The sequence below is a fragment of the Phyllobates terribilis genome, unplaced genomic scaffold, assembly GCF_046119375.1.
Source record: "Phyllobates terribilis strain yellow unplaced genomic scaffold, ASM4611937v1 Scaffold_9__5_contigs__length_417890890, whole genome shotgun sequence".
NCBI classification, from domain to species: Eukaryota; Metazoa; Chordata; class Amphibia; order Anura; family Dendrobatidae; genus Phyllobates; species Phyllobates terribilis.
This window is the reverse complement of record NW_027362769.1, coordinates 406,794,192-406,811,081: the sequence shown is the minus strand read 5'-3', so window position 1 is coordinate 406,811,081 and position 16,890 is coordinate 406,794,192. Positions and strand designations below refer to the sequence as shown.

The 16,890-nt window shown below is 52.3% G+C and overlaps 1 protein-coding gene across 1 annotated transcript; it reads right to left on the bottom strand.

Annotated features, from left to right (window-relative positions):
• Positions 1–14,782: 14,782 nt before the first annotated feature.
• LOC141161465 (olfactory receptor 10AG1-like) lies at positions 14,783–15,739 on the bottom strand. Its single transcript, XM_073646277.1, has one exon. The coding sequence runs from the start codon at positions 15,737–15,739 to the stop codon at positions 14,783–14,785; it is 957 nt and encodes a 318-aa protein (XP_073502378.1).
• Positions 15,740–16,890: the final 1,151 nt, after the last annotated feature.

The following is a 16,890-nucleotide window of genomic DNA, read 5'->3' as shown; positions in this document are numbered from 1 at the left end:
GACCTCCACAGTGCTGCCCTTAGGTGAAGACCTGTTTGCACAGCATACTTGCCCGGATGGGCAGCCCTTTGAATGGCCACCGGAGTACCTCAGTCCCCGACTCCGGAAGGAAAGGCCTCTGTGTGAGCCCCTGATCCCGGCTCCGGCGCCCGCCAAGATCACCCCACTCCCGTTGGAGGAGGCGCGGTTCGCATGGGACCCCACCGGTGAAAACCTCATGGGGTTCACCCAAGAGACCCGGGCGGCCGCAGCCCAGCGTGCAGAGTGCTGCCAACAACAACTAGAGGTCTTCAACAAAGAACGGCGAGAGAGGCGGGTCCGCGAGGAGCGGCTGCAGGTCCAAAGTGCGGAGCAGAAAAGCCGGACCCGGCGAAACCCCCGTGCAGCCCACGGTCCCCGCGCCACCGGGACTGTAATCAAGTTCCAACTGGAGCACGGTTGGGGCTTTATCAGGGATCACAGAACCCCCGGCGACGTCTTTGTTACCCGCAGGGATGTCGAGTCCCATCTGCCAGAGGGACACCGTGGACGTGACCTTTACCTGGGTGACGAGGTCACCTTCACCCGGCATCAGTGTGCCAAAGGACCGTACGCCCTTCACGTGCACCGATTGACGGAAGAAGAGCTGCGGTATGAGGGAGATCAAGAGGACCCGGACGGGTTTGAAGATTACCCTCAGGAGGAGACAAGGAGAGGACACCGCTGCTGAAGGGAAGTAGCATAAACTGAAACTGTATATAGTTACCCGTAGGGGTACTTGTCATGCTGCCAATTTAAGTGTGGTCCCCATTGGGACTAGTGTGAACTGTTTATCTGTGTGTCCCTATCCCTAATCAGGCTGAGGACTGTGAGCAGCCATCCCTTATCCCCACTGGCCGAGGACTGAGAGCGGTCATATCCTGTAAATAGTTGCGCTTCCTAAGGCGCCCCCTACCGGTTTTATAGGAGAACTGCCGTTTTTCTCTAGTGACTGTTGCACTTTACCCGGTCATAAGTTGCACCGTGGCCGGAGGAACAAGAATGCTTTATATATGAAAAAGTTTTATATCAAAAGTTTATACTGCTAGAATAATATATAAGGAGTTACCTGTCATGTTATATTTTCTGATAATGTTTTATAATGTTTTATATGTTAGTGTATGTTTTAAAAAGTTTGTATGTTTTGGTATGTTTTATTCTTTTACAGCCCGAGGACGTGCTGTGATTTACCAGGGGGGAATGTAGCACCCTGAGGACTCGGCTGCTACAGGGGTATTGCACCTCGAACCAGAGGTGTGGTATTCCACTCCCGGGTAAGGATGGAGTGTGGGACTGAGCTCAGCTAGCTGCATGCACTACACTCACCCCATTTCCGGGGGACAGAACAACGGTACTCCCACCAAATAGATGTGCAGGTACGATAGCGTCTGTCCCTGGCTGGAGTGGGGGGGGGGAGGAACATCCCAGTAGTGTAGGGGCAGATAGGGGAGGGACTCTGGGCATAGAAGTAGGAGCCCATTGGGTGCTAGTCACCTGGGCTCACACATAGAGGGAGTATATAAGGTGGGCACCATCTTAGGACGAGGTTCAGTCCAGGTCTGTTCAGAGAGGAGCTCAGCCAGAGAGGGCTGACAGGGAGCTGTGGCTCCGGCTGGGCCCAGCTCCAGGGCCAGGCCTGTAGTGGAGAGGAGGAGGAAGAAAGGCCCAGAGACGCAGGACAAGAGGGAACCCTGAGATCCCACAAGTTGACGGGTGAAGGGTTGGCAGAAAAGGGTACCGGATCCCAAACTGGCAGAGGCAAGATATCCTTAACCAGGAACCGGAGGTCGTGGTCAAGCTTTGGCACGACCCTCACCACACCCACCAGGAAGGCATACCACGAATAGGGTCAGGAAAGCCAGAGAAGGTTTTACCACCAAGAGGCCCGAGGGAGCCGGACAAAGGTGGGTCCCTGGTGGGAACGGCCAGTAGGAAGGAAGAGAGGGGAGCTCAGGACCACGCTCTGGAACTGCCTGGGAGTTGGCCGAGTCCCACACCTGGTGGACGCAGCACGGCTCGGGTGGTCACTAAAGGCCGGAGTGACCGGGGCAACACCTGTGAGTAAAAACCCTGAAACTGCATCACATGTCTCTGAGCTTTCTTGCTGCACCATCGCTACCACCATCATCTACTCTTGCTGCCCTGAGGCCGTACCCCTCCCGTTGGGGGTTATACCATCTACGCTGCACAACCATATCACCAGCCTCAGCGGACTGTCCTGCAGCAGCAGCCCTAAAGCTGCATTCAACGGGTGGCGTAGTCGTACAACACCCTACTATTCAAGACACTGCCGCTCAGCTTGACTCCCTGGGCACGGACCGGGTCGCCGCCACGAGACTACTACCCCCATCTGATCCGGCTCCGGGTAAGCCCCCGTGCGCGCGATGCCGCACGACACAGCAGGCCCAGGGGCACGTCATTCGCACCTAAGCCGCCGAAAAGGGCACCAAGCAAGGTCCGGGAACTTCAAGTTGACCAGAGGGATCTCAAGGTACCTGATCGGGACTTTGTGTGGCGGGGCGCAGGGCAGGAGGGAGAGACCCAGCGCGGGAAGTCAGCTAAGAAAGGAACATACAGAAAGGGGGTCCTGTTAAGTGCTTCTGATATACTTGAGGGAGTGCTGAACCCCTGCCTGGTAAACGCAGTGCGACGTGGGAGACGGTCACCTGTACAGTGCCACCTGAAGAACCTAAAGAACTGTGAGTAAACTCGGATGACTGCACCCCACTGTTTCTGTCAGTTATTTCTACCACGCTATCGCTCCTGCACTACAACGCCCAGCATCACCATCTGCATCCCTTCCATCAACCCTGCCCCGGGGGCCCGCTCCACCTCTGGGGAGCAGAAACATCCCAGCTGCTATCCCATCACCCCCGGAGGTCTGCAGCAGCGCTGGTACCCATTACCAGGAGCCACAGGTGGCGCCACGAGACAAGATTCATCCCTACAAGTAACAAACCCCCTTTTAAAGAGTGACCCCAGGGTACGGGCCCGGGAGACGACCGCCGTGACATCCCAAGAAAGTAAAAGCCCGGGTACCGAGTCCCCCATATCCGCCCCTGGGTGAGTCATCTCTTCATGGCTTCACGAACATGATTCGAACAAACCCGTTATCACCGGATATTGTGCGCCTAGAGACTGTTTTTCTTCACTGAATGTGGCGCCCGCCCTAGAAGAACGGGCACCATTATGTGCGTTCTCAAAGACAACAAGGAATCACCTCCCATCGTGGGCCGGGTCCCAGAGTGGCGCCGAAAGCGAGGCCCGCCCCAAGCAGCAATGGCCATGTATGTAGATGTGTCTATCAAAGTGGGGAGGCCGCCCCTAGGAGTGACCGACAACAGGCTGCCATGGAACCGCCCTCGAAAGGGGAGAGGAGGAGGAGAGAAGCAGATGGAGTCCCGGAACAAGGCAGCCAAAGCTAAAGTCCGCCAGGCCTAGTCCGTCAAGCCCAGTTCCCGGGTGGAAGGGCTCATAGTCAAATTCGACCTGGAAGCTGGATGGGGCTTTATACGGGATCCACAATTCGCATGGGATATTTTCATCAATCGGCGGGATGTTGAGCCCCACCTTGAACAGGGCCATCTCGACAGAGACGTTTATCCCGGTGACCGTGTCACTTACACCAGACACAACAGGGGCGCGGGTGGTATGCCCTCCAGGTGTACCGCGTGGTCGAGGAGGAAGAGGACATGCCCCTGCAGTCTAGGGTTGATGACCCGGCTGGGTCATTTGGCAAAAACCAAGAATACCCCCCCGTTGGGGACACCACTACTGAGAAAGAGTAAGTGGAACTGAATTGTGTAAATAGTTACCCGTAAGGGTACAGACAAAAAAATTTGTTTGTGTGAACTGAAAAAGTTAAATGTGTGCATTTAGTTACCCGTAAAGGGTATAAAGACTTGAAGGCTGAGACCTGTGAGCAGCCAAAAACTGTCCATTGTAAATAGTTGCACTTATTAAAGTGCCCCCTATTGGTTTTATATTAAAAGACCACTGAACAAAAACCCGTTTGGCATGGCCGAAGACGTGGTCCAACACCTGGATCACTTATGCCCTGCAGCCATGCCCAGGGCCTACGTTGAGGGTTTTCAGATGGGTCCCTCATGCTGCTCATGTTGCACCTTCACCAGTGAGATGGACAACTGGTTATGGGACTCACTGTAACTTTAAGAAAAATGTTTTATATATTTGAAGAAAGTTTTATAATGTTTTGATAAAAGTAACCAGTAATGTTTAAGGAAAAATGGCTCCCATAAAGGGAAGAAAGCTTTTGTTTATAATCTTATATGTGATGCATCTAAAAACTGCATGTCTGTAATATACCGTGTTTTTACTCTGTTCCAGCCCGCGGACGTGCTGTGTTTTACCAGGGGGGAATGTGGCACCCCTGAGGGTTCAGTCGCCACAGAGGTACTGCACCTCACCCAGAGGTGTGGCCTCTCCTTTTCTCAGGTAAGGATGGAGTACTGCCCGGGACCCCAACACCTGCACTCAACACTACACTACTCCAGGCCGACTGGAAGGGCAAGATGCACTTCTTTTGCTGCCCCGTCCCTGGCTGGAGTGGGGGGAACCTCAAGTCTAGGCTGGAAAACTGGAGGCTTCTGCAGTTTCAGGGTGCAGTTGTCACATTCACACCTAAGCCGCCGAAAAGGGCACCAAGCAAGGTCCGGGAACTTCAAGTTGCCCAGAGGGATCTCAAGGTACCTGATCGGGACTTTGTGTGGCGGGGCACAGGGCAGGAAGGAGAGCCCCAGCGCGGGAAGTCGGCTAAGAAAGGAACATACAGAAAGGGGGTCCCGTTAAGTGCTTCTGATATATTTGAGGGAGTGCTGAACCCCTGCCTGGTAAACGCAGTGCGACGTGGGAGACGGCCACCTGAAGAACCTAAAGAACTGTGAGTAAACTCGGATGACTGCACCCCACTGTTTCTGTCAGTTATTTCTACCATGCCCCGGGGGCCCGCTCCGCCTGTGGTGAGCAGAAACATCCCAGCTGCCATCCCATCACCCCCGGAGGTCTGCAGCAGCGCTGGTACCCATTACCAGGAGCCATAGGTGGCATCACGAGACAAGATTCATCCCTTCAAGCAACAAACCCCCTTTTAAAGAGTGACCTCAGGGTACGGGCCCGGGAGCCGACCGCCGTGACATCCCAAGAAAGTAAAGGCCCGGGTACCGAGTCCCCCATATCCCCCCCTGGGCGAGTCACCATCACTGAAACCTGGCTCACCCCCTCTGACACAGCCTCACTAGCTGCACTTTCATACTGTGGACTCCATCTTTCTCACACACCCCGCTCCAAAGGCAAGAATGGTGGAGGAGTAGGTTTTCTCCTGTCAGACAACTGCTCCTTGTAATGCACACGCCCGGACTGACTGGCGTGTGCGTGTTTAGTGATTCCACTGTGCCATGAACCGGAGAGTGCCTGGAGGGGCGTAACTAAGTATCTGCCCGATCCGACCAAGGTCGCACGATGGCATACGACGCCAGTGCACCAGGGAGGAACCGGGCAGAGGGACCAGGTGCTACTCCAGGTCAGACCCCGGACACGGCTGTTGACGCACACCGTGGAATACTGGAACAGGCAGGTTAGGCAGGCACACAGACTGGTGGGTATGGGCCGACACGGCTGGAATGCAGACGGGTGGATGCTGGTAAGCACGACTGGTATGCAGGCAGGGAGGTACTGGCAGGTACGACAGGTTGGAGCACCGAGTGGATAGGACCCAGTACAGACTGGGACTCAGGAACAGAACCGCAGATGCGGTGGACAAACACAACAGAATGAGGCCGCCCAGAGCGGCGAGCAAGAGCAGAACAAGACGAGACCGCCTGGAGCGGTGAGCGAGAGAAGAGCAGGACAAGGTCGCCTGGAGCGGTGAGCGAGAGAGGAGCAGGATGAGACTGCCAGAGCAGCGAGCAAAGGGTCAGAGCAGAGCGAGAATGCCGGAGCAGCGAGCAAAGGGTTAGAGCAGAGCGAGACTGCCGGAGCAGCGAGCAAAGGGTCAGAGCAGAGCGAGACTGCCGGAGCAGCGAGCAAAGGGTGAGAGCACAGCGAGACTGCCGGAGCAGCGAGCAAAGGGTCAGAGCAGAGCGAGACTGCCGGAGCAGCAAGCAAGGGGTCAGAGCAGAGCGAGACTGCCGGAGCAGCGAGCAAAGGGTCAAAGCAGAGCGAAAACCGCAGGAGCGGTGAGCAAGGCAGAGTAGAGGGGACAGGGCTCTGATCACACGGAACCGACTGGAAGGGAAAGGCAGAACCAGGTACATACAAGATACTTGCAATGAAGTAGCGAGTGGACTCTAAACTCACAAACGGGAGTACAGGGACAACGAGTAGGAGTTAGGTACGGGATCAGATTCTGCAGGAAAAGGGAAGGTACGAAAATAGAGAAAAACAGGTAACAGGCTAGGAGAGTATTCTGACAAGAACAGACACAGCAGCAAGATACAGTAGCGGGTCTAGGTATGCGGCCCCTAGAAGGTGAAACGAACAGGCTAGGAGCGTGTTCAGACAGGAACAGGCAAGATACAGGAACGGGTCTAGGTATGCGGCCCCTAGAAGGCGGAAAGAACAGGCCAGGAGCGTGTACACACTGGCCTGGAAATACAGCCTCCAGGATAGGCAGAAGACAACAGGCTAGAAGATAGTTCAGACAGGACACAGTTCAGACACGGGAACTGATACCGCAAGGCAGGAAACAAAGACAGGACCTGGCACATCAGTGACAAAAAGCCAACTGACAGAACACAAAGCTCAGGCCAGGATTCCAGGAAAGAGCTGGGTTAAATACCAGGTGACAGACAGCAATAGGCTGAGGACGCACAAGGGGTGTGCCCGCAGCAGCTACAAGAAACAGGAAGTGATCGGGCGCCGCCCTTAAGCAGAAGAAACAGAGGCAAGCAGACAGCATGGAGGAAAGCCAGAGTGATAGTCTGGACTGGAAATCAAGTGCGCGCTATTGCACAGTGAGAGATGGACCACTATGCAAGGACGCCGCCAGGTATGTTACAGTACCCCCCCCCTTACGCCCCCTCTTCTTCAGGCCTGCCAGAATCTTCCGCAGGGAATTCGAGGGCCAATCCTTCACTTCAAGGAGATCACTCCCACTGTCTACAGGAAAAACTGGTCTCATCTGGGTAGCTAGGATGCTACCTCCTATCCAGCCATCCTCAGCAACAGACGAAACGGGTGGAGTACCAGGAACAGCACACAAGGAAGTCTCTCTCAACTTATTTTCAGGTGGCACCCCAGAGGGTACAGGAGACAACTGGAAGTCCTGCGCCGGGTTGGAAGGGGGCAGAGACTCGGGGGTAACCTCTGCTTCGGCGTACATCTTGTCAAGCTCACAGGAAGAAATGGGCGGGGTATCAGGTACAAGATGAAGAAAAGTCACTGTCCCTTTGTCATCTGGTGGTACCCCGGAGGATTCAGGAAACAACTGGAGGTCCTCCGCCGGGTCGGAGGAGTGCAGAGACTCAGGGATAACCTCTGCTTCGGAGTACACTAGGTCGGACTCACTGGACGAAGCGGGCGAGGTATCAGGTACTGAGTATAGGAAAGTCTCTGTCCATTCACTACAAGGTAGCACCCCGAAGGGTTCTGGAGACAACTGGAGGTCCTCCGCCTGGTCAGAGGGGTGTAGAGACTCGGGGGTAACCTCTGCTTCGGAGTACACTAGATCGGACTCACTGGACGAAGCGGGCGAGGTATCAGGTACAGAGTATAGGAAAGTCTCTGTCCATTCGCTACCAGGTAGCACCCCGAAGGGTTCAGGAGACAACTGGAGGTCCTCCGCCTGGTCGGAGGGGTGTAGAGACTCGGGGGTAACCTCTGCTTCGGAGTACACTAGGTCGGACTCACTGGACGAAGCGAGCGAGGTATCAGGTACCGGGTGTAGGGAAGTCTCTCTCCATTTGTCATCAAGTGGTATCCCGGAGGATTCAGGAGGCAACAGGGCGTCCTCCGCCAGGTTGTAGAGGTGCACGGACTCGGAGGTAATCACTGCTTCAGAGTACCCTTAGACAGGCTCACCGGTTAAAGTGGGTGAAGTATCAGATACCGGGTGCAGGAAGTCCTCCTGTGTGGATTCTGGGTGGGCAGCAGTCTCTTCGGGCAGGAGAACTGGTGCGCTACCCACGCACATTACCCGTCGGGGCTGCTCCGGGATACTGGGAAGTAAAGCTTCAGCAGGGACTTCAAGGTTGGGGTCAGGAGGTCTTTGGGAGGACAGACCCTGGCGTGACGGCTTGCCTCTGCGCCTAGCACGTCTGGACTGCCTCTTGAGGTTGGGAGAAGTATTTCGGAGAGCGTAGTCATCCTGTGTGGATTCTGGGTGGGCAGTAGTCTCTTCGGGCAGGAGGACTAGTGCGCTACCCACGCACATTACCCATCGGGGCTGCTCCGGGATATTGGGAAGTGAAGCTTCAGCAGGGGCTTCCGGGTTAGGGTCATCGAAGACCATTAGAAAGGCCACCAGGAAGGCCTGCAGGTCCAGGACGATAGGATCCTGTGCGTCCCATAGGGGGGTGATCCATTTCAAGGCATCACCCGCTAGGAAAGACATCATGAATCCCACCTTAACCCGATTGGTGGGAAAATCAAGAGGGTAGAACTTGAAGTGTAGCAAGCATTGCTCCACAAATGCACGACTCAGTCTTGAATCCCCATAGTACCGTGGTGGATCAGCAGGAACGAGTGCAGATAGATCCATCTGGACGGGTGCGTAATTCGCCTGGAACTCAGCTGGTAGCAAAAAAAAAATAAATTTCTTCTAGATGCACGTATTCGCTGAAAAACGTCTCAGAGAGCGAAGGCCGTGGGGCTCAATGGGAACCATGGCCTGAGCATGCTGTAATGCACACGCCCTGACTGACTGGCGTGTGCGTGTTTAGTGATTCCACTGTGCCATGAACCGGAGAGTGCCTGGAGGGACGTAACTAAGTATCTACCCGATCCGACCAAGGTCGCACGACGGCATACGACGCCAGTGCACCAGGGAGGAACCGGGCAGAGGGACCAGGTGCATTTCCAGGTCAGACTCCGGAAACGGCTGTTGACCCACACTGTGGAATACTGGAACAGGCAGGTTAGGCAGGCACACAGACTGGTGGGTACAGGCAGACACGGCTGGTATGCAGACTGGGGAATGCTGGTAAGCACGACTGGTATGCAGGCAGGGAGGTACTGGCAGGTACGACAGGTTGGAGCACCGAGTGGATAGGACCCAGTACAGACTGGGACTCAGGAACAGAACTGCAGATGCGGTGGACAAACACAGCAGAGTGAGGCCACCCAGAGCAGCGAGCAAGAGCAGAACAAGACGAGACCGCCTGGAGCGGTGAGCGAGAGAAGAGCAGGACAAGGCCGCCTGGAGCGGTGAGCGAGAGAGGAGCAGGACGAGACTGCCGGAGCAGCGAGCAAAGGGTCAGAGCAGAGCGAGACTGCCGGAGCAGCGAGCAAAGGGTCAGAGCAGAGCAAGACTGCCGGAGCAGCGAGCAAAGGGTCAGAGCAGAACGAGACTGCCGAAGCAGCGAGCAAAGGGTCAGAGCAGAGTGAGACTGCCGGAGCAGCGAGCAAAGGGTCAGAGCAGAGCGAGACTGCCGGAGCAGCGAGCAAAGGGTCAGAGCAGAGCGAGACTGCCGGAGCAGCGAGCAAAGGGTCAGAGCAGAGCAAGCCTGCCGGAGCAATGAGCAAAGGGTCAGAGCAGAGCGAGACTGCCGGAGCAGCGAGCAAAGGGTCAGAGCAGAGCGAGACTGCCGGAGCAGCGAGCAAACGGTCAGAGCAGAGCGAGACTGCCGAAGCAGCGAGCAAAGGGTCAGAGCAGAGCGAGACTGCCGAAGCAGCGAGCAAAGGGTCAGAGCAGAGCGAGACTGCCGGAGCAGCGAGCAAAGGGTCAGAGCAGAGCGAGACTGCCGGAGCAACGAGCAAAGGGTCAGAGCAGAGCGAGACTGCCGGAGCAGCGAGCAAAGGGTCAGAGCAGAGCGAGACTGCCGGAGCAGCGAGCAAAGGGTCAGAGCAGAGCGAGACTGCCGGAGCAGCGAGCAAAGGGTCAGAGCAGAGCGAGACTGCCGGAGCAGCGAGCAAAGGGTCAGAGCAGAGCGAGACTGCCGGAGCAGTGAGCAAAGAGTCAGAGCAGAGCGAGACTGCCGGAGCAGCGAGCAAAGGGTCAGAGCAGAGCGAAAACCGCAGGAGCGGTGAGCAAGGCAGAGCAGAGGGGACAGGGCTCTGTTCACACGGAACAGACTGGAAGGGTAAGGCAGAACCAGGTACACACAAGATACTTGCAATGAAGTAGAGAGTGGACTCTAAACTCACAAACGGGAGTACAGGGACAAAGAGTAGGAGTTAGGTACGGGATCAGATTCTGCAGGAAAAGGGAAGGTACGAACATAGAGAAAAACAGGTAACAGGCTAGGAGAGAATTCAGACAAGAACAGACACAGCAGCAAGATACAGGAGCGGGTCTAGGTATGCGGCCCCTAGAAGGTGGAACAAACAGGCTAGGAGCGTGTTCAGACAGGAACAGGCAAGATACAGGAACCGGTCTAGGTATGCGGCCCCTAGAAGGCGGAAAGAACAGGCCAGGAGTATGTACACACTGGCCTGGAAATACAGCCTCCAGGATAGGCAGAAGACAACAGGCTAGAAGATAGTTCAGACAGGACACAGTTCAGACACGGGAACTGATACCGCAAGGCAGGAAACAAAGACAGGACCTGGCACATCAGTGACAAAAAGCCAACTGACAGAACACAATGCTCAGGCCAGGATTCCAAGAAAGAGCTGGGTTAAATACCAGGTGACAGACAGCAATAGGCTGAGGACGCACAAGGGGTGAGCCCGCAGCAGGTACAAGAAACAGGAAGTGATCGGGCGCCGCCCTTAAGCAGAAGAAACAGAGACAAGCAGACAGCATGGAGGGAAGCCAGAGTGATAGTCTGGACTGGAAATCAAGTGCGCACTCTTGCACAGTGGGAGATGGACCACTATGCAAGGACGCCGCCAGGTATGTTACACTCCTTCACCAATATCCCACTGCCACCCCCCTGTTGCCTTCCCCTCTTTTGAGGTGCATTCTGTGTGCATCTTTTCCCCCTCCAACTTCCACTGGCCGTCATTTACTGCCCCACAGGACCAGCCACCTCTTTTTTCAACCACTTCACCACCTGGCTGTTTCATTTCCTTTCTGCTGACATCCCCACTATCATCATGGGTGACTTCAACATCCCCATTGACACTTTCCACTCATCTGTCTCTAGGCTTCTATCCCTCACTTCCCCCTTCGGCCTTGCTCAATGGTCTTCCACAACCACTCACAAAGATGGACACACACTGGACCTCATCTTCACCCGCCTCTGTTCCCTATCTAACTTCTCTAAATCCCCTCTCCCCCTGTCTGACTACAACCTACTCACATTCTCTTCCCTCTCCTCCCCAGGTGCACAATCCCCGCTCCACAAACTTGCACACCCTCGCAGGAATCTCAAACACCTTGACCTACACTCACTCTCTGAATCCCTTCTCCCTCTTACAGACGTTAGTTCCTTACATGATGCAGATGCTGCTGCCACTTTATATAACATCACAACAGCAGCAGCTCCCAATTCGGTCACCCCCCTCACACATACCACAGCTTGCACACTCAATAGCCAAACCCTGGCACACCAGCCTGACTAAAGAACTGCGAAGGGCCTCCAGGGTTACTGAGCGGATATGAAATGAGCATTTCATCGCATTCGAACAGTCCCTCGCTATTTTCAAGTCCACACTCACTGCAGCGAAACAAACATGCGTCTCATCTCTCATATCCTCCCTGTCTCACAACCCTAAACAGCTATTCAACACCTTCAATTCTCTCCTCCGTCCCACAGTGCCTCCTCCCTCTCCTCTCATCTCAGCCGAAGACTTTGCCTCATTCTTCAAGCAGAAGATTGACACCATCAGACAAAGCTTTAGCCTAAAGTCCCCACAGCCCCTCCTCACACCTACTCAACCCTCCTCCTCCAAAACTAGCTTCTCCACCATTACGGAAGATCAAGTTTCCTCCTTACTCTCCAAATCACATGGCACCACCTGCAAACTCGACCCAATCCCGTCCCACCTCATCCCTAACCTCACCACAGTCTTCATCCCAACCCTAACCCATCTTTTCAACCAGTCGCTAACAACTGGTGTTTTCCCCTCATGCTTCAAACATGCCTCGATCACACCATCCTCAAAAAGCCCTCCCTTGACCCATCCTCTCTGACTAGCTATCGCCCCATATCATTTCTCCCCTATGCCTCAAAACTACTGGAACAACACATCCATTCTGAACTGTCCTCCCACCTCTCCTCATGCTCCCTTTTTGACCCCTTACAATCTGGCTTCCGACTGCATCACTCCACTGAAACTGCCCTGACTAAAGTCACCAACGACCTACTAACTCCCAAATCCAAGCGATACTACTCTGTCCTTCTCCTGCTGGACCTATCATCTGCCTTTGACACAGTGGACCATTCCCTCTTACTACAGACTCTCTCATCTCTCGGCATCACAGACTTGGCCCTATCCTGGATCTCCTCATACCTAACAGACCGGACATTCAGTGTCTCCCACTCACGCACCACCTCCTCATCTCGCCCCCTATCTGTCGGTGTCCTCCAAGGTTCAGTCCTAGGACCCCTGCTCTTCTTAATCTACACCTTCGGCCTGGGACAGCTCATAGAGTCTCATGGCTTTCAGTATCACCTCTATGCTGATGACACACAGATCTACCTCTCTGGACCCGATATCTCCTCCTTACTAACCAGAATCCCACTATGTCTATCCGCTATTTCATCATCCTTCTCTGACAGATTTCTAAAACTTAACATGGATAAAAGAGAATTCATCATCTTTCCACCGTCTCACTCAACACCCCCCATCTGACCTATCCATCATAGTCAATGGCTGCTCACTCTCCCCGGTCATGCAAGCTCGGTGCTTCGGGGTAACCCTGGACTCTGAACTGTCCTTCAAACCACATATCCAAGGCCTTTCCACTTCCTGCCAACTCTAACTCAAAAAAATCTCCTGGATCCGCACATTCCTCAACCACGAATGTTCAAAAACCCTAGTGCACGCCCTCATCATCTCCCGCCTCGACTACTGCAACCTCCTGCTCTGTGGCTTCCCCTCTAACACTCTCGGACCCCTTCAATCTATCCTAATCTCTGCTGCCCGACTAATCCCCCTGTCCCCCCACTATTCCCCGGCCTCTCCTCTCTGTCAATCCCTTCACTGACTCCCCATTACTCAGAGACTCCAGATCAAAATCCTAACCAGGGCATACAAAGCCATCCACAACCTGTCTCCTCCATATGTCTGTGACCTAGTCTCCCGATACTTACCTGCACGCAACCTCCGATCCTCACAAGATCTCCTTCTCTACTCCCCTCTTATCTCCTCTTCCCACAACCGCATACAAGATTTCTCCCGTGCATCCCACCTACTCTGGAACTCTCTACCCCAACACATCAGACTCTCGACTATCATGGAAACCTTCAAAAGGAACCTGAAGACCTACCTCTTGTGACAAGCCTACAACCTGCAATAACCCTTGCTCCATCATACCGCTGCACGACCAGCTCTACCCTCACCTACTGTATCCTCACCCATCCCTTGTAGACTGTGAGCCCTCGCGGGCAGGGTCCTCGCTCCACCATACCGCTGCACGACCAGCCCTACCCTCACCTACTGTATCCTCACCCATCCCTTGTAGACTGTGAGCCCTCGTGGGCAGGGTCCTCGCTCCTCCTGTACCAGTCTCTGACTTGTATTGTTCAAAATTATTGTAATTGTTTATGCTATGTATACCCCTTTCACATGTAAAGCACCATTGGTGTATCGGTTCGTGAGGAATATGATGCTGGCTGCTGCGTTAAGGACGGATTGGAGAGGGGAAAGTTTAGAAAGAGGGAGCCCGATGAGTAGAGAGTTGCAGTAGTCCAGACGGGAATGAATAAGAGCTAATGATAATGCCCCGTCTCATGCTGCGCATAACACATCTGCATCTCTGGCTGCTATGGGCATAAAAGGGGACAAACTTATGGTGTGACCCCCATGCTCCCCTGACCTCAACCCCATTGAGAACCTCTGGAGCATCATCAAAAGGAGTGTCTATGATGGCGGGAGGCAGTTCACATCTAAGCAACAGCTCTGGGAGGGTATTCTGTCCTCATGCAAAACAATTGAAGCAGAAACCATCCAAAACCTGACAAATTCAATGGACGAGAGAGTTCAGAAGCTCCTTTCCAACAAGGGGTCCTATGTGCAAATGTAACATCACCTAGAATAAAGTTTTGAGTTGAAAACTGTTTGATTTCAGTGTGTAATAACCGGCTAATGCTTATAATTTCACAAATGACCATTTTTTATTCTTTATTAAAATGAAAAGGTTGAAAACTCTGCTGTGCATAATAATTTGGAACATGCAGTTTGAGGGCAGTTTGAGTGTTTTATTTTTTTATAAATATCCTGTTATCATAGGCAGTTTATACAAAAACCTTTCAATTGTACTCGAATAGTTATTTGACTGGAAAACTACAATGACTGCAATTCATATAGGTAATTTGGGAAAATCGGAGAAAATATGATTTGCATAATAATTTGGAACACAGTGTAGATCTCTACATGGTAATAAAAACTTTGAGTAATAACTAACAGATCTGGAGTCCTCCTGTGATCTGGATTGATTCCAGTCCCCTCCATAAATGATGTAACAGAACTGGCCAGTGGCTTAAACCTTGGCAAAAAATAATTGTATTCTGTCATTGAGCTTTCCCAATGCCTTCTTCATGTCGGAGTTCTTTAGGCTGTAGATCATTGGATTGATGGTGGGGATGATGACGCAGTAGAACAGCGCAGTCATTCTGTCTTTGTAAGATGAAAATGGTGTCCTAAGGCGAAGGTGAACATACATGGCCGTGCCGAAGAAGATAATTACAGAGACCAAATGGGAGCTGCAGGTCGACAGGGCTTTCTGACGTCCTTCAGCAGAGTGGATGAGGAATATAGAGCTCAGGATCTTCATGTATGAGATGAAGATTAATATAAAGGGAAACACCGCTCCAAACATGCAAACAATGAAGACATAGAGTTCAATGGTGAACGTGTTTGTGCAAGCAATGTGAAGAAGAGGAGGGATGTCGCAGAAGAAATGGGCAACCTGAAGAGAACCACAGAACGGAAAACTAAATATTGTGCTGGTATGCACGAAGGGCACCAAAAACCCCAACAAACATGGACCCAAAACTAACTGGTAACAGATCTGTGTAGTCATCACTGAGCTGTATCGAAGAGGGTGGCAGATGGCCATAAAACGGTCAAAGGCCATCACTGTCAGGAAGAGACATTCTGATACCGCAACAGCTGAGAAAACATACATCTGAGTGGCACAGCCCATGAAAGAGATTGACCTGTCCAACGAGAAGAAGATCTGCAAAGTCTTGGGCAATGTGATGTTTATGGAACAGAGCTCAAGTATTGATAGACCCCTGAGAAAGAAATACATGGGAGTGTGCAGATGAGGGTCCAGCGTAACGGCCAAGATGATGAGTCCATTACCTACCAGTGAAGTGATAAAGGTAAAAAGAAGGAAGGGAAGTAAAATGACCTGGGCTGAAAGGGACAAGTCAGAGAAGCCCAGGAGGGTGAACCTTGTCACATTGTGGACACCTAGTGTTGGAGTTGACATGATTTAGGGTATATTCTTAGAACAGAATGAATGTTGAGCTCAGCGATGGTGGTCAGACATCAACTAGTCCATTAGGGCTGATGGAGACTCAAGAATCTTCTGTAAATAGTGCAACACATGTATTAGTAGGTTAGACTAGTGATAGTCCTTGACAAAGCCTTCAATGAATGGAATGTATCATGTGGAATATATCACAGTTACTGATCCTATGGATGTGTAAAAGACATCACAGTTGTTGGTGCATGATGAGTATGGGTGAGCAGTCTACGCCTCGGTGCTGTGATCGGCAGTGGAGGATCTCTGTAAGTCCACCACAGATGGAGTGGAGGGTTTCTTCTAGAAACTATTAATGGGAAATTGACATGAACAATTAATTGGGGTTGATGGAGATGTCAATAATCGTGAGTGCTGGTGAAGGAGGCATCGATAGTAATCAAGAATTCAGATAAGAACCATTATTAACAGATGAATGAATCATAGAAAGTTCTAGTCATATCCTGTATTTTCTCCTGTTTCTACTGATGTAGGTCTTTGTCTATTCTGTTTGGACAAGGAATATTTGCATATTTTTAATTTCTGTTGAAGGTGTTTCTGATGATCAGTTCTGCTACCTAAACCAAAGAGCAATGGATGAGAAGGTGACAACAGCAGCATGGAACCATGATCCTCAACCGTATTAATGGAGACTTCAACACCAAAGCAGAGCTACCGGTCACACAAAGGAGAAGGTAGATCGTCCACAGGGATACAGTGTCATCTTTGTCATTGCCCGCACATAGCAGCATCGACTGATACTCAATAAGCCTCACCTTGTGTTATATACTATAATGTGGGGTCTCCTCCGGGAGGTCACATCTGTGTGAATGGCAATACTTACTAGTTTTCAGTAATCACAAATGAGCCAAAAGGATAATTAGGAGGACCCAAGAGAAAGAGAAAAGGAAAATAACAAAATGATCCCATGTAGATGCAGGGAAGCCGGAACATGCACCTAAGTCATCGTCTACATCTTAGATGTGTGTGGGAAATAAATACTATGTAATGTCAGGACTGGACGTAGACATTATCCTGTTAAAGAAAAACTCAAATGGGCATCGGTGATTACAGACGTGTAAAGAAGACGGACGTGTAATGAAGATTCTGTTATTGAA